This window comes from Mustela nigripes, chromosome 16 (assembly GCF_022355385.1).
Source record: "Mustela nigripes isolate SB6536 chromosome 16, MUSNIG.SB6536, whole genome shotgun sequence".
NCBI lineage: Eukaryota > Metazoa > Chordata > Mammalia > Carnivora > Mustelidae > Mustela > Mustela nigripes.
This window is the reverse complement of record NC_081572.1, coordinates 6,644,258-6,661,623: the sequence shown is the minus strand read 5'-3', so window position 1 is coordinate 6,661,623 and position 17,366 is coordinate 6,644,258. Positions and strand designations below refer to the sequence as shown.

General features: G+C 54.5%; 1 protein-coding gene across 1 annotated transcript in view; it reads left to right on the top strand.

Annotated features, from left to right (window-relative positions):
* TTYH2 (tweety family member 2) overlaps positions 1-11,294 on the top strand; it is a 37,837-nt gene extending 26,543 nt beyond the window's left edge. Inside the window, exons 7-14 of the mRNA XM_059378451.1 lie at positions 446-515; positions 776-831; positions 1,059-1,151; positions 1,383-1,475; positions 3,032-3,174; positions 3,794-3,979; positions 4,452-4,530; positions 8,818-11,294. Of these exons, the coding sequence (XP_059234434.1) occupies positions 446-515; positions 776-831; positions 1,059-1,151; positions 1,383-1,475; positions 3,032-3,174; positions 3,794-3,979; positions 4,452-4,530; positions 8,818-8,898 (801 nt within the window). The 3' untranslated portion in view covers positions 8,899-11,294. The remainder of the gene's footprint in view (positions 1-445; positions 516-775; positions 832-1,058; positions 1,152-1,382; positions 1,476-3,031; positions 3,175-3,793; positions 3,980-4,451; positions 4,531-8,817) is intronic.
* The last annotated feature ends 6,072 nt before the right edge of the window (positions 11,295-17,366 follow it).

Genomic DNA, 17,366 nt, shown 5'->3' with positions numbered 1-17,366 from the left:
AGAGTCCCGGGGATGCTTCATAGATCGGCACCCCAAAGATTGTGAGGCTTGATAACAGCAAAGCCAAAAATAAAACCAAAATGAACGAAGGCCACGGTGCAGTCACGCCCCCACATGCCTGGCGGAGGTGCAAGGGCCCTGGGGTCCGTCCCAGAAGCAGCATTCAGAGATAGAGTATGAGCTGACGCTGCCGGGAACCTGGCCTCCATGTTTTTTACATCAGTGAATTTATGAGGTAGGTAGTGTTTTCTTTCCGAGTTCAGGCAGCTGGGACACAGGAAGAGTAAGCGACTTTCCCAAACTGACAGAGCTAGAAAGGGACCGGGACTTGAGCCCAGGGAAGACGGAGCAGAGGGGTCTGAGCAGCTGGGCCTGAGGGCACCGGCTCCAGCAGGGCTCTGGTATCAGAACTTTCTTCCGTCCCTCCTTGTTTCCCCTGGCTCAGGGCACTGGTGACTTCTGTTCCGATCCCGACACCTTCCTCCTGAACATCACGGAGGGCCAGGTCCGCACAGGTAACGAACCTCGGGGCCTCTCCTGTCCGAGCCGCTCTGGAAACTCAGACCAGGCCCCCGGCCGGCCGGACCTCTCCGCCCTGTTGTCCCCGAACCCCTCCCCACCTCCAGCCCCCCGACACTTTTGCTCCAGCTGGACCTCTGGGGCGATTGTTAGAAAGGCCCTCCTTGGGGCGTTCGGGGCCTGGCTGGGCCACTGAGGGGAGTGAGGGCCTGGTCCCTCGTGAGCTCCCGCCTGATCCCCCGTCTTCGCCTTGCAGAGGTGACCCGTTACTACCTCTACTGCGGTCAGAGCGGAAGCAGCCCCTTCCAGCAGGTATCCCACTCTGCCCACCGCCCCCTCTGGACCCGAAGTCCAGCACCTGTAGATGGCTGGGGGCTTTTCCCTTCCTTGTGAAGCCAGGGCTGCTGGTCCGGGGACCACACTGGGAGTGGCAGGAAGCCCGAGGGGTGCAGGGTGGGGCAGGCCGCGGGAGCAGGGCTGCCGGGGAGGGAAGCGGAGCCTCAGGGCAGGGCTGCTATCTCTCGGTCTCTCCTGGCCAGGCGCTGACCGTCTTCCAGCGCTCGCTCACCACCATGCAGAGCCAGGTGGCCAGCCTGCTGCAGTTCGCCGTGCCTGTCTTCCCCACGGCCGAGGTAAGGCGGCTGCCTCCCGCGGCGTCTGTGCTGGGAGCAGGGACACCCCCACTGGACCTCGACAACCCTCCCGCTGCCTGCACCTCCCCGTCCTCAGCCCCCGGGGCTTCACGGAGCCGGGCTGAGGAGGCCCCTCCCTGGCCCCTTTGCCCACCCGGCTGCCCGCGGTTTTCGCCACAAGCCCGCCCCTGCTGCTCATTGTCTGCCTCTCTGCATGTCTGTCTGCTTCAGAAGGACCTGCTGGGAATCCAGCTCCTGCTGAACTCCTCCGAGTCCGGCCTCCACCAGCTGACAGCCATGCTGGACTGCCGAGGGCTGCACAAGGTGCCGGGGCGGGCCCGGGTGGCAGGTGGGACAGGGTACCCCGGCAGGCCACATGTTCTGTTCCCAGAGACCAGCCAGTAGGGGCCGGGGGAGTGATTGTCGGGGCTCCCCGCAGGCCCCTGCATGGCACAGAAGCCGAACAATAGGAAGGCAGGAGGGGTGTCTGGCTTCTTGATTCTCCCAAGTAGCCAAGACAGGGAGAGTCCTTGAAAGGTACCAAGGGATGGGTTAGGAGGGTTGGATCAGGTTAACTCTAGAACGTTGGGGGATCCTGACCTACATAAGGGAGGCCCTTCTCCAGGCTCCAGACTCCCAGCAACCTGGTCAACCCGTCCATCTCCCTGGCTGAGAGTGGACATCCCCCCCCCCCGCCCTCTCCTTGCCGGGGTCACCTCTCCAAGAACTTGGAATGCCAGACAGCCTCGAATGCAAGGAATGCTCCGGGCATATGTGCATCCCCCTCCTCCCTTCGGCAGTAAGCCAGTGCGTGTGGACACTTCTCCCATCCCGTATGGATTTAGCATGAAGGCTCATAGGATGCTCCTGGCTGCCGTGTGAGGACAAGTGCTCACCCTTGTTCTGTGCCGGTTGTATCCACCGTATCATTAGTTGTCCCAGTTAATGTCGTAAAACACGTGTTATTTCATGGACAGTTTTATAGGTCAGGAAACTGTGTGGGGGTGGATGGATGGATGCATGGATCGATAGGTAGATATCCATAGATCTATAAAGTAGCTCAGGGAAGGTTCCAGAGCCCTCAAGTCAAGGGCTTGGGGTTGGACCCTGGCACCCTGACTAGAGCCGAGAACATGTACCCTCTCTCCCTCCTAGACACCCACATCGGATCCCTTAGCAAGTTGTAGCATCCAGACTCTCAGACGTATCCTGAATCTGACCCTGCTCTCCTTAACCCACTTCCGCCATGATCCAAGGACCACTCCCCCTTCCCCGGGTGACAGCCGTGGCCTCCTGGCTGCCCCCCCTTCTCTTGCCCCCTGAACCTCCCATGACCTTTCATTCACAGCAACCACAGCGGTGTTTGTAAAAGCCGGTTGGGTCACCTCCCTTCCGTCACACCCCATCACCTTCTGATCAAATGCGAAGTCCTCACGTGCCTGCAAGGCTTAGCGTGACCCGGTCCCATTCTGCCCTGTCTCCCGCTGGCCTTTCTTCTCTCCTGAATGTGCCCCTCTTGTCCCCTTCCCCCGTCGGCTTAAGGCACAAGCCCTTCCTTCTCACCATGCTGGTCTGAGATTAAATGTCCCCTGGCTCCTGGCTCCCCAGCCCCGCAGCTGTGTCTGTCTCGCTCAGAGCTGACTCTAGCATGCTTGGCACACAGTAGATGGTTAGCATCTGCTTATGGAGTGAACCCAAGAAGTCCCTTCTTTGGGCCCCAGAATGTGGGCCCTGCGTGGGCTGTACAGAGTGCTCAGGAGGGGGAAAGATAGACAATTGAAGCACAGGCTTGGGGAGACGGGCTCTCAGAGACCCGCTCAGACCCCAGGCTGTGGCCTGACCTGCTTTCTGGCTACCTGTCCCTCTCCCTCCTCCTATAGGACTACCTGGACGCCCTTAATGGCATCTGCTACGATGGCATCGAAGGCTTGCTATACCTGGCCCTCTTCTCCCTCCTGGCTGCCCTGGCCTTCTCCACCATGATCTGTGCGGGACCGAGGGCCTGGAAACACTTCACTACCAGGTGGGCTGCCCGGGGCTTCCTGGGGGAACAGGCAGGAAGATCTGCTCTGAGACCGAGCCCGGAGCTGGTAATCTGGGACAATGGCAGGAGGGGGCCTAGCATTCAGCCCCAGCAGGCTGGCTGGATCGCTGCAGAAGCTTCCCTGAGAGTCCAGATAGACTCCCAGAAGGAGGCTCCAAGGGGCCAGGGCAGGAGCGACGCTGACAGAGGATGGTGACAGTGTCATACCACAGCCTGGCATCCTTTGCTTGTCCTGTCTTCCTCTGCAGGACATTGTGGTATGAGATGATGAGGGCTCTGGGTGCCCCCAGAATACCAAGAGGGATAGATTGTAACCCTGTGAGCAGGGCATCTTCGTTCGCATTGAGGAGGTAGAGATGAGATGGTATTTCAGTGCATGTGGATAGATCGGACAAAAGGAAGCAGAGAAGGGAAGGTCGGTGTGACGGGGTCAACACGGGGGGCTACCTGGAGGAGGTGGGCATGAAGCTGGACAGGAAGCTGATGCAAACACATGTAGCCACAGAGTTCTGGCAGCAGAGATTGGGAAGCTGGCCAGGATCCCACTGCCTCTGAGCCTCCGCCCTCACAGCCGGCTGTGTCCTGTGTGTTATTCTAGGGACAGAGACTACGATGATATCGACAGTGACGACCCGTTCAACCCCCAGGCCCGACGCATGGCAGCTCACAACCCGCCCCGGGGGCAGCTCCGCAGCTTTTGCAGCTACAGCAGCGGCCTGGGCAGCCAGACCAGCCTGCAGCCCCCGGCTCAGACCATCTCCAACGCCCCGGTCTCAGAGTACATGTACGTCACGGGCTCCCCGGGACCCCCTTCCTGCCCCCGCACATCGCGGCTGGGGCCCCGCCCTCAGGGAGCTAGATCCGAGGACCGCACGTGGGGTTTCAGAGAGCCATGTGGGGAGGAAGGCATCAGAGGCCAGCAGCGGCCCTCCACTGCTGCCCCAGGGCCCACCCCAGCACTTCTGCCTGAGGAATAGCCCTCAGTAGATACCAGGCCTTTCCCCGCAGACCCTCAGGGCGGATCACAGGGCCCAGGAGCTGCATCTCTCCAGGCCGTGCTGCTGCTGGCCCCTGGCACCCCGGCCGCTGCTTCTCCCCTGGGCCTCCCCGAGCTCTCCTGCCCACGCACCCTCCGTGGTCCGTTGGCATCCCCCTCCTCGCACGTGCGCACCCACAGGTCCTTCCTGTCCAAACGCGAGCACCCCGCCCCCATCCCCATGCCCTCCCCTGCTGAGTGCTCCCCTCCACTCCTGCAGGAACCAGGCCATGCTCTTCGGCGGGAACCCACGCTACGAAAACGTGCCCCTCATCGGAAGAGGCTCCCCTCCTCCCACGGTAACCTGGGCTCTCCGGGCAAAATCACAGCTGTGGCCCTTGAGGAGAAATGAGTAAAGATTAGACTTCTGCCAGTCCAGGGAATCCCCCCCACAGAAGTGGGGGAAAAAACGGAAGAATTTAGTTCCTGGACCAGATGGCCACGCAGGTCACAGACAGGCCGCTAAAGACATTGCAGAGAGAGAAAGCTCCCCCCCATGTGGCCAGATGGCCTCACCCCAGGGCATGCTTGTCCCCAAGCAAGACTCCACAGCACCTTTGTCCACCAGGCCATCCTAAGTACGTGCTAACTAGGGTGGCCGTCAGTGTCCCTAATTGCCACAGTGACGGAAGGTCCTCCTCCAATGAGATGCCTCCCAGACCCTAAGGAAACATTCCTGGATTGTAAAGCTGGCAAGAGCCAGATTTAGCCTTTGAAAAGGTTTATATACATCTCAGAGGAACCAAGAAGTCATTTACAGTGATAAGTTTGCTAAACAAAATAATCTAGAAGAGATAGAACTAATCTAAGAAGAGAGAGCGTCCCCTTTTTGCTCCGGGGATATTGTTGGGTCTTTGCCCCAGGCTGCAGCCAGAGCCCGCATGGTGGCTGGGACACCAGCCTTCCTCCAGCCCCTCAGCTCTGCTGTTGGTAGGGACGTCCCTACACCCACACCCACACCCATCTCCAGCCAAGGAACCGAGTCCCTGCTTGGGGCAGGAGCCGGTGCGGTGGCGTGAGGGGGTCACGTTCAAGAGAAAAGGCTCTGTCCTCTCCCAAAGGACATGACTACCAGTAGAGACAGTAGACTTTGGGGTTCAGACTCCCGTGCCAAATGCCTGGGTTCACACCCAGATCTTGGTTTAAGACCTCTATGACCTTGGACAAGCAATCCTTCTCTGTGTGCCTCAGTTTTCCCGCCTGTGGAGTGGGGATGGAACGGGGCACACCTCAGGGTGATGGTGAGCGTTGGAATCCCGGTCACTATAAATGGGGGAGGAGGGCCCGCAGGTGCTCAAAGAGGAGCTCCTTACTGTATCTTTCACCACCTTCCCCACAAGCTGTGGGATTTATAAGAAATGGGCGTTAGCGGGAGTAGAAAACAAGGTCGAAGTCTGCAACAGAGTCCTGGAACCAGGTGTCTATCAGGGAAGGACAAGGCATTTGAATTCAGGGGGTCTGGGAGGGGCCGTCCTGCTGCCGAACTAGAAGCACTGGACTCTGGGACACGGGGCTGCCGACACGTGCCTGGATCCCGAGAACCAGGCAGGCACATGTGGTGAAGCAGCCCCAAACACGGCGCTCGCGGGAAAGAGGAGGACATCCAGCGTCTGTCTCCGGCAAGTGTGCAACCTGTCGCTGGGGGAGGGGGAGGCCCAGGAAAGCGGCTCCTGCAATCAGGGCTTTTGGGAGGGGGAGGAGGAGTCCCTGCTGCACTGTGCAGTCGCAGGAGGTCCTGTGCTGCAGGTGGCATTTCAGCCACACCTTTGAGGAGGATTCTCACACAAAGGCACTTTTGCCTCCAGGTGACACTTCGCCTGTCTGTAGGCATTTTTGGTTGTCACAGTCCACGGGCAGGTGGTACGGGCGTGTAGTGGGCCAGGGCCCGGGCGCCGCTCAGCATCGTAGGGCACACAGGACAGCCAGAGCACAAAGAATGACTCAGCCCCAAATGTCCCCAGCACTGTGGTTGAGAGACCCTGCTCTGACCGGTCCCCCATCTTTTCCACCATGACCCCATCTTGCTCTTTGTGCCCAGGGCACCCCACATGCTGTCTTTCTATGCACAGCCCTAGACCCAGGCATAGCCCTCACTTCCTGAGGTCCTCAGGAAGGGATGAGGGGGCCGGTCGGAGCCCACAGCTCCGAGTAGGCACCTCTTAAATCCCAGCCTGGCTTTCTCCACCCGGAAGCCTCCTGGGTTCCTTTTCCTCCCCACAGCTGCTGTAGACCCATTAATGCACAGTGATTGTAATAATCATCTGAGCAAAACATCACTGGGGGAGATCTGCTGTGAGTAATGAATGACTCTGTGCACCGCGATGCCAAATAAAAACGATTTTTGGATTACCTTCTGTTTTGAAAGATCCAGGCCACTCTCCCTGCCGTTCCTAGAGATCAACAAGAACTGGCCTTATTTTCGAGGCTGGAGGACAGAGGTCACTTTTCTCCCTAGAGTCACCTGCCGGCGGACTCTCACTGCTTTCGGGGAATTGGCGGCCCTACTGGCCCCAGGGCGGACCCCTCCCCCACCTCCTGCCATGCAAGGGGCTTGAAGAGGCATCAGCAGATGCTGCTGACCAAGGAACCCCCAGCATGAGAATGTGGGCATCCACCCCAGTGGACAGCACGGCCGTCCGCCCCCTGCCCTCCCCCGGCACCTGCTCTGTACTGGGCAAGTGTGACGTCTGGTTGGGTCCCTTCCTCTTCCAGCTCCATCTCGGGGACCAATGGGGATTTCGCTCTGGAGGATGATGGCAAGCCAGGCAGTCAGAATGGACGGCCCATTCCGTTGGCTGGAAACATGCCTTCCCTCAGCTCTCCCTTTGAGGAACGCCTCGTGTCCTTTCAGGCACCGTGTCCTAGACTTGACGGACACGAATGAGCCAGGCAACTGTTTAAAATACCAATGCTAGGACTTCACTCAGGCTCACTAGGGCAGACAATCCCGGGAAGGTGCCTGGAAAGTTCTGAGTGTTATCAAGCAGCCAGTGGAGCCTCGAGGAGGTTTGGGCAATAGTGCTTCAAGGAGATGCTCACCCTTGGGTGTGCACCAGAATCACCCAGAGGCCTTGTTGCAACCCAGGCTCCTGCTACACCCCCCCACTTCTGACTCGGGAAATATGGGCTGGGGCCCCGTCAAGCTGAGGCTGCAGGTCTGGGAAGCTCCGCGGAGAACCTCGGGTCTGGGTCTGGGTCTGGGTCTGGCATAGGCTTCCTCTCCCTCCACACTATTGATGGGCTTGGTGCTTCTGGAGGACAGGGCTGTCCTGGGCACTGTGGGATGTTTACCTGCATCCCTGGCCTCTACCTTCTTGATACCAGTTAAGTCTCTCTATTCCCCCGTTGGGATAGACAAAAATGCCTTCAGACATTGCCAAATGTCACCCCTGCTTACCAAGCGCTGGGTTAAAGGGCTTCTGCCAGCTGGGAGCATGTGCTCCCTTCTCTGCTGTGAACAGTCTGGACCTGAACCCCCAATACTTCCCCATGAGTATCTCCTGGCCCTTCCTGCTGGACTAACCCTGCTACTCCGAGTCAGCAGACCCAAAGCATCTGGAGCCCGTTCAAAATTCAGAAGCAGGGACGCCTGGGTGGCTCAGTGGGTTAAGCGTCTGCCTTCAGCTCAGGTCATGATCCCAGGGTGCCGGGATCGAGCTCTGCACCAGGCTCCAGGGAGCCTGTTTCCCCCTTACTTGCGCTCTCCATCAAATAAATACAATCTTTAAAAAAAGAAAGAAATGCAGAAGCAGGGTCTAGGATGTGAGATGAGGTAATGTGGGGAGCCCTATCTCCCCGCTTCGGAGCAGCAGCTAGCTAACATCTGTTGAGAACTTTCCATTAGGTCACTGATTCTCCAACTTGGCTGCATTTGGGAGAGCTTAAAAAAAAAAAAAAAAAAAGTGCTGGTGGCACTTTGAAATGCTGAGTTTTATGTGATGTGGGTTTTACGTCAATAAAAAAAAATTACTGGTGGGTATGGCCCGGGAATCAGGGTGTTTTTTTAGATGCAGCCAAGTTTGTAACACAGCCAAGCGTGAGAACCGCCGTGCGAGGGGTCTCGCCGGTCTGATGGTATCCATCCTCCCACGGGAACTGCTGAGGGCTTTCTGGTCCCTCTGCCGGCTGGGGAAACTGAGGCTCACAGCGGTGGGAGAGCCTTAGCCAAGGTCATAGGATGGATAAGCCGCATAACTGAGATTTGAACGTGGGTCTCTGATTCTAGGAACCTGTGCCCGTCAGCCTGTTCACGAGGCGGACTACCCAGTGCACTGGTGCACCCTCACACTGTCCCATGCCCTGAAGTGGCTGTGGCTGTCCCAGCAGGGGGAGGGTGGCTGATCTGTGTGTGCGCCTTGCATTTAAGGCTGGGAGCCCCATGTCCTTGGTGATCCCAGGACTGGAGGCATCACCAACAATGAAGCCTGCTCAAGCCACTCTAGTGTCCCCCCAAAATGCCTATGACAAAGACTGGCTCCCTCTCCCACTCCCCAAGAAGTGCCCGCACCTTTGCGAGCACAGTGTCTGCTCTGACTGTACCAAATGCGACCCTGTTCTGACCGTGCCCCTCCCCCTCTCTCCCACAGTATTCTCCCAGCATGAGGGCCACCTACCTGTCCGTGGCAGATGAGCACCTGAGACACTACGGCAATGACTTTCCAGCCTAATGCACTTTTCTGCAGAGGTTCCTGCCTCCTTGATCCGTTTTGGTTTTTAACAAATCCCGGCACAAGCTGCGTTTCTTTAATAGAAACCAAAGGCGTCTGGAGGCCGGGGGCAGGACCACGGGATGGGCAGGCTGCCTCGGCGCGTCAGCGATTCAGGGAGAATCCGCCCGAGCTCGGCTGAGATGCCTGACCCAAGGCCCTGGCAGACAGAAGACCCGTGACCCCAGGGCCGGCCTCTTCCTCTTCTTCCCTCCTGTCCACGCAGGCAATGCCCCCCGGGGTGCTCGGCTGTGCCGAGGGTATTGGAGAGCCGTGCAGGGGGTGGCCCCAGGGCTGGGGGGTGGCCACAGCCGCATCCCTGGCAGGCTTTCCGCAGGGAGACCCCTTGGGAAGGTGAGTGACAGTTGCCACAGCCCACCCACCCTCTCTTCTGCCACCCTCCACGGCCTCTCCTCCATTCCAGAATGGAATTCCAGATGCTGTGAGTTGGTTCACTACGGATAGGGACAGTCTCAGGCATTAATAGACACTTTGAAAGCGACACTAACTCTTCCCCCCACCCCAAGTGTTTTAAATATTGTGATTATCCAAAGAATTGAAACTCCTAGCACATCCAGTTTTTACCAGAGGTCTGGGGTGCGTTCCTTCCCCCTGGATTGAATACCATTCTTTGGCAGGTGTCGCTGGCCTCAGTTCTTTGAGGGTCTGGAGGTACCGATCCCGGAGACCGGCTGTCCCAGGCTGCTGCTTGGTGGGGAGGTGGGTTCATCCCATTTAAGGAGGGAGGCCCTGTAAGACACAAAAGAAGCTAAGAGGGACCCCCGCACACCCCCCCACCCCGTTCTGGGGACTGCCCAGGTGAACTGCCCCTCCCTTTGGTCTTCAAGCAGTTCTGTCTTAAACGTTTTAGCAAGGTGGGATGGTCGTGTCTTGACCTGAGGCAGGCCTCTTCCCCTCCCCCAGCCCTGTAGCCAGCCCTTTGTCCCGGGGCCCCCATAAGCTGTACCTGCTCCGTGAGAAGCCGTCTGTTGGCCAGGAGGAAATAATGACCCGCCCTCCTACCTGCTGAGGGTCCAGGGTTAGGGTCTCTGGTGCTTTCATCTCCTGTCAACTCAGAGTGCACAACACTGATGCCCCCACGGTCTTGCACACCCAGAGCCAGGGACATGGGGTGACCCTGCTGGGGACAAGGGTTCCACTTCCGTTTTTGAAGACCTCCTTTCCCATCAGAATGCTGACAGCAGTGGCTCTCAGCGCCCAGCCAAGCCTCTGTGACCCAACAGGGCCCAGGACCGCCCGGACTCTTCCTCACCCGCACTAACTTAGAAGTACCATGTACCATAAATGTGTCCGTGTATGACCCCATTGCATGCAGATAGGAAGCCCGCAACGCCATGACGTTGCTTCTTAACATTTTGTTGCTGGCGACCGTAGAGTTGTTTTTAATGCATGTAAACTAAACTAGACTCCTTCGGGTGGTTCCTGAAGGACCAGGTGGGCTTGCCTCCGCTTGATACATGTGTGCCCTCGCCTGGGGAGAAATAAACCACTTGTACTAAAATGTGCGCTCTGTCAGACTTCCTCCACGGCGGCGATAATGAGGGTGCCGCACGCTCCCCGCCGGTGGGGTCACGGGCCAGAAAGATGGCTTCTCCGCAGATCTTGGTGATCTCAGGGTAGGGACTAAAAGTTGGGACTTGGAGCAAGTGGCAGAGCCCAGGTGTCTAACCCAGAGCCCAGGCCAGGTGCCCCTGGACAGTTCGGTGGGGTTGGGGCACAGTCACATGGCTGGCCATGTCCCCCAGCTGCTGGCTCCCCAGCTTTGCACTCTGTACCTGAACCCTGTCTCCATGGGGTGCCTCTCTGGGCAGGGGCACCTGAGATGCTCTACACCCTTCGTGCAGGGCAAACTCCAACTCTGTGCCTGTGGCGCAACGCCCTGTTAGCGCCTCCGTGCCTGCCACAGCCTCGGCTCCTGGAATTGACTGCATTTTGAGGAACTTCCTGGAGGGAGCAGCTGATGCGTCCTTTGGGAGCACTTGAGGCATGACCCAGAGGACTGTGCACAGTGGAACATGCTGGGCTCAGAACTGCTCATCCCTCAAAGCTGAGCATTGGAACTGGGGCGTTCCTGAAGTAGGGATGCTTCCCCTCACCCCATCTAGTAGGACAGGTGTCTTCCTCCCTCATCTTAGGAGACCGAGAGCAGCGAAGAAAAAGGCTTGGAGCCATAGAGAAACCAATCTGGTGTTTTCTTGTAGATTTATCTGTTTAGGGTGACTGGCTGGCTCAGTTGGTTAAACAGCTGCCTTTGGCTCAGGTCATGGTCCCAGAGTCCCGGGATTGGGTCCCACGTCATGCTCCCAGCTCCATGGGGAGTCTGCTTCTCCCTCTGACCTTCTCCCCTCTCGTGCTCTCTCTTACTCTTTCTCTCAAGTAAATAAAGAAAATCTTAAAACAAACAAAAAAAGATGTATTTATTTATTTTAGAGGGGAGAAGTGGCAGAGGGGAAAAGGAGAGAGAATCTTAGGCAGACTCCCTGCTGAGCAGAGAGCCTGACGAACTTGATCTTATGACCCCAGCCAAAATCAACAGCCAGATAGATAGACACCTGAGCCACCCAGGTGCCTCCCCTACCCCTGCCCAATCTTATTTGTTCAAAGGTAACTGCAGTTCAGTACTCAACTTTGGGGTCATTCATCGTCTCTGGGATCCGCAGGAAGACCTGAGTGGAAGACGGCCCTGCAGGAAGCAGGAAGCAGGCACCTGAGAGCATGCACAAGCTCAAGGGCACTTTGGCTCCCCACATATGTCATTCCGCGACCTGCATTTCTGTCCTGGGAGCCACAACCTCTCACCGAAGGAAAGAAGTGGGGGGAATAGGCCTGTCTGCCAAGCAGGCAGACATCCACCTGTTGGCTTTACCATTTCTAAACCTCTCTGAGCAGCCCCAACCCCAGACCCAGGAACCTGCTCCCAGAGGAGAAGTAGTGAACTCCACCAGGCCCCCATGTGGAAGAAGCAGAGCTTCTGCCAGGAACAAGGGCCTGTGTTTGAGGCTGTCATTCGGGGCTCCCTCAGCCACGGGGGTGGGTGAGTTGGGGGCAGTAACAGAGTGATCCCTGTTCCAAAGCTGGACCATCTCCAGTCTTCCTAAACAAGGCTGTGTGGTGCATTTTTTCTCTTCCAGAGCTTCACGGTCTCGTATTTCCAAGCCACAGGGGCAATATCCCTGCCTCTTGGCTATAAACTGCTGACGCAGCAACACTTGAGGCACCTTGTGTCCCCACGACAGATAATACCCAGACCAGGGGCATTTCCTTTCTTCTCCCTTTCAGATTTCTATTTTCCCCTTCAAAAGTGCATGGTTGGCTTAGCACAGGAGGCAGCAAACGACCACCACCTGTGAGCCCCATCTGACCTGCTGCCTCAATAGCCAGTGAGTATAGATTCTACTTTAAAAAATAATAATAAAATATTTGCAACAGATTTTGACAGTAGAGAATACTAACTCTGAACCTCAGTAAAACCAAGTGTTGTCTCCCCTTCAAAGAATTCCATCCCTCTCATTAATAGACTTGTATGACAGAAAAATTCAACTTGATATAATATTTTTAATTTTGTTAATCAAATGTGTGGGAATGGGAAGCCTGGGTGGCTCAGTGGGTTAAGCCGCTGTCTTCCGCTCAGGTCATGATCCCAGGGTCCTGGGATCGAGCCCCAGGTCCGGCTCTCCGCTCAGCAGGGAGCCTGCTTCCTACTCTCTCTCTGCCTGCCTCTCTGCCTGCTTGTCATCTCTCTCTGTCAAATAAATAAATAAAATCTTAAAAAAAAAAAAAAACAAATGTGTGGGAATAGTTTTCTCCTTTACCATGGAAGCAGCTACAACATGTCTTTGATTTTCTTCTCCACCTGCAGCCTAAAATATTTACTAATTTTTTAATGATTTTATTTATTTATTTGACAGAGAGAGGGAAAGAACAAGCAAGAGGAGCAGCAGAGGGACAGGGAGAAGCAGGTTCCCCACTGAGCGGACACCCCCCCCCCGATATGGGACTCCATCCCAGGACCCCGGGATCATGATCTGAGCCGAAGGCAGATGTTTAACCGACTGAGCCACCCAGGCACCCTACTATTTCTTATAGTAGTGTGTAGTTTGCTGGCCCCTGGCCTAGGACATCACCATCTCTAAATTCTGGGGCTATGGGAACATCTAAGGCAGTTGTGGCCCTTGACTTCATGGAGTTTACAAATAGACAAAGCTTCCCGGGTTCATAGATGGTGCCTCTTCTCTGTGTTCTCACATAGTGGAAGGGACTAGGGAGTTCTGTGGGGTCTCTTTTGTAAGAGCACTAATCCCATTCATGACCGCTCCATCCTCATCACTAATCACCTCCCAAAGGCCCCACCTCTGCACACTATCAACGTTGAACATTAGGATATCAACATATACATTTGAGGAGGGTATAAACATTCCAGCCGCAGCAGGGGTATGTGGGAGCTCTTTGTACCATCTTTAAAACTTGTCTGTAAATCAAAACTAACAGTGAACAGTCTGAAAAGGAAATTTAAAAAATAATTATATTTATAATCAAATCTAAAAAAAACCTCCTTAGGAGTTAATCAAAGAAATGAAAGTCTTGTACAATGAAATCTACAGAACACTGCTGAAAGAACTGAGAGAAATAGATACATGGAAAGATATCCATGTTCATGGATTGGAAGACTTAATATCATTAAGGTGTCAGTACTACCCAACGTGATCTACAGATTCAACACAACCCCTATTGAAAAATAACATTTTTTGCAGTATAAACAGAAAAACCAATCCTAAAATCTGTACGGAATCTCCTTGAGCCCAAAATAGGCAAAAGAATCTTGAAAAACACACCTGGCAGACTCACACTTCCTGTTTCAAAACTTACTACAAAGCCGCAATAATTAAAAGAGTAATGTTGGCATGATGTCAAGACATGAGTCCGATGGAGTAAAACAGAGTCCCGAAATAAACCCTCACATGCGTGGTCAAATGATTTTCAACAATGGGGTCAGGACCATTCAATGGGGGAAAGGGCAGTCTTTTTCTTTCTTTCTTTCTTTCTTTCTTTCTTTTTTTTTTTTTTTTAAGATTTTATTTATTTATTTGGCAGAGAGAGCTCACAAGTAGGCAGAGAGAGAGGAAGGGAAGCAGGCTCCCTGCTGAGCAGAGAGCCCGATGCGGGGCTGGATCCCAGGACCCCAGGATCATGATCTGAGCCAAAGGCAGAGGCTTTAACCCACTGAGCCGCCCAGGTGCCCCGAAAGGGCAGTCTTTTCAACAAATGGCACTGGAAAAACTGGACATCCACATGGAAATTATGTCGGTCCCTTACCTAACAGCAAATACAAAAATTAACTTGAAATGGACAAAGACCTTAATGTAGGACCTAAAGCTATGAAACCGTTAGAAGAAAGCATAGGGTAAAAGCTTCACAACATGGGATTTGGCTATAATTTCTGGAGCATGACCCCAATGGCAGACAATGAAAGAAAAAGTAGACAAGTTGGATTCACAAAAATGTTTAAATCGGCGACACCAAAAGACACTATCGACAGAGCAAAAAGACAACTCACAAAACTGGAGACAATATTTGCAAATCGTGTATCTGATAAGGAATTAATATCCAGAATCGATAGAGAACTCAACCACAAAATAAAACTTGATTCAAAACTGGACCAAGGCCTTGAGTAGACATGTCTCCAAAGAAGACATACAGGAGGCCAACAAGCACAAGATGTTCACCATCACTCATCGCTGGGGAAATGCAAATCAAAGCTATGATGAATTGAAACATGGCTTCACACCCATTAAGAGAGCCACTACCCCAGGGGCACCTGGGTGGCTCAGTGGGTTAAAGCCTCTGCCTTCGGCTCAGGTCGTGATCCCAGGGTCCTGAGATCGAGCCCCACCTCGGGCTCTCTGCTCGGTGGGGAGCCTGCTTCCTCCTCTCTCTTTGCCTGCCTCTCTGCCTTTGTGAGCTCTCTCTCTGCCAAATAAATAAATAAAATCTTGAGAAAAAAAAAAAGAGAGAGAGAGAGAGCCACTATCCCAAAACAGAAAAGAACAAGCGCTGGAAAGGATGTGGAGAAATCTGAGCCCTTGTGCTCTGTCAGTAGGGATGTAAAATGGGGCGGCTGCTAAAGAAAGCAGTATGGTGGCTCTTCAAAACATGAAAACTCAAGAAATTCTATTAAGTCAATAGAATGACCATAGAATCCAGCAATTCTACTTCCCAAAAGAATCGAAAGCCAGTCTCAAAGAGATGTTTGTACATTCACGTTCCCAGCACCATTATTCACAGTCGTAAAAAGTGGCAGCAATCCTAGTGTCCATTGGTGGATGAGTGGATAAACAAAAATGTCCTCGGACAAGCAATGGAATATTACTCAGTCTTAAAAAGGAAGAAAATTCTGACACAGGCTGCCCCATGGATGAACCTGGAAGACATTTTGCTAAGTGGAATAAGCCAGGCACAAAAAGATAATGTGCGATTCTCCTTATATGAAGTGCTAAGAGTAGTCAAAATCATAGAGGCGGAAAGTAGGATTATGGGCGCCAGGAGCTGGGGGAGGGGAAATAAGAGTTAGGGTTTAATGGGTATAGAGTTTCAGTTATGCAAGATGGAAGAGTTCTGGAGATGGATGGTCGTGATGGCACAGCAGTGTGAGTGTACCTTGGGCCTCTGACCTGCACTCTAAAATATGGTTACAACGATCCATTTTGTGTTATGTGTATTTTACCGCAATAGAGAAAAAAATTGGAAGAAGAATTGTGGGGGGATGGACAGCAGTGCGGTGGATCGTGGACTGGCCTGGGGGTGGCCAGGGCAGGGGCTGCTCTCAGCAAAGACTCTCAGTAGCCAGTTCCCCTGGGATTGGGCAGAGATCAGAGAGACACTAAAAATTGTTTTTATCCGGATGCCTGGGCATACTCCTAATTATATGACCTCATGCTGGCTTCCCAGGGCAGCTGAGATGGGCCTGCCCAAGGGTGATGGCTGTTTTGCCAGAGAACAGAGCTTCCCAAGGCCCTTGCAAGCACACAGGTCTTCTGAGCGCAGGTGGGGGTGGGGAACCTGGAGCATATCATTGCAATAAAATGAGAAAGGTAACTGGAGAATTCCTTCAACTTTTCCCATTTCCTTGTTCTTCCCTACTCACTACCCTACTTCCCCACCCGGGGACTCATGTGTGTGTGCAGGGGCTTAGCCTTCCAGGGCTCGGGCCAGGGGAGGAGGATGTGTGTGTTTCCAGTCCCAACCAGCCAGTGCTCCACTGGGAAGCCGATCTGTTTCTTCTGGATGCTTTGTTTGGGTCTAATTTGCCTCTGACTGTACAGAGCCAGTTCAGTGGGGCTTGCAGATCTTCCTGACCCCCGCCCCCATCACCACCCTCAGCGCCCACCCCAGAGAGCCCTTTACCTGGAAGCACTGGTGGGAGCAGGATCCAAGTGGGGGGCGGAGAGGTGTTGGTGGCTGTCACTTTGGGGCTTGTTAGTATGGTTGGGCTAAGTGCCATCTTGGGAATTTTGTTGCACCTGCCCAGTTAAAGGCAGATGGGTAGAAGAGAAGATGCATTTGTGAAGAAGTTGGGGAACCAGAGTGGGGGAACATTTGCTTTTTTCCTGTAATTTCACAGCCCCCCCAAAACCCACAGGAAGCGCTCCAGGTGCCTTAGCCTGCCTTTTGGGACACCCCCCAACACACATACACCAAACTGGTCTCAGCTGACCTTTTCCAATTCCTATCTCATCGTCTCCCCCACAGGGACTGTCACCTCCTGCCACCATGATGCATCCACCTCCCCAAAACGTCTTTTTCCATCGCAACCACCCCTCCCTCGCACACGCCAGGCCCTCCCCCCAGTCTGGAGTCCTCTCCCTCACTCCTTCCCCTGCAACTCATCACCATTTTTCAGGACCAGCCCCAACCCCCAGGTCCACTTTTTGGCTGACACGTCCCCTGCCTACTCCAGTCCAGATCTCCAGTGCCCATCCCTGAACTTGGTTAGCCTGCTTCCCTGTGGTGGGAAGTAGGGGGCCGGCTTGTGTCTGGGTGCAGACATAATTCCCATTGAGTGAACAAGGAACCCGAAGGAAGGGGCAGTAAGACAACCTGCCAGATCACAGACAAATAATAGCAGAGCCTGGCATCACCCCTCAGGGCGCAGGATTTCGCAGCGCTGACTACAGTAATGTGCATGTTCTCAGGCTCTCGCCCAATGCATTTTTGGAGATTTGGACAAGCTCCTTGGCAGAGATCCCACAAACGTTTACTACCATCGGTGTTTGCCTCACTTGGTTCATTTTCCTCCTGACTCTGGAGACCTCCACAAGATGCTGCGGGATGGGCGGTCACGTGTTCGCCCTCCGCCCCGCCCCGCGTCCCGGCCCAGTCAGGGTTGCTAGGCAACAGGTAAACTCCGCGGG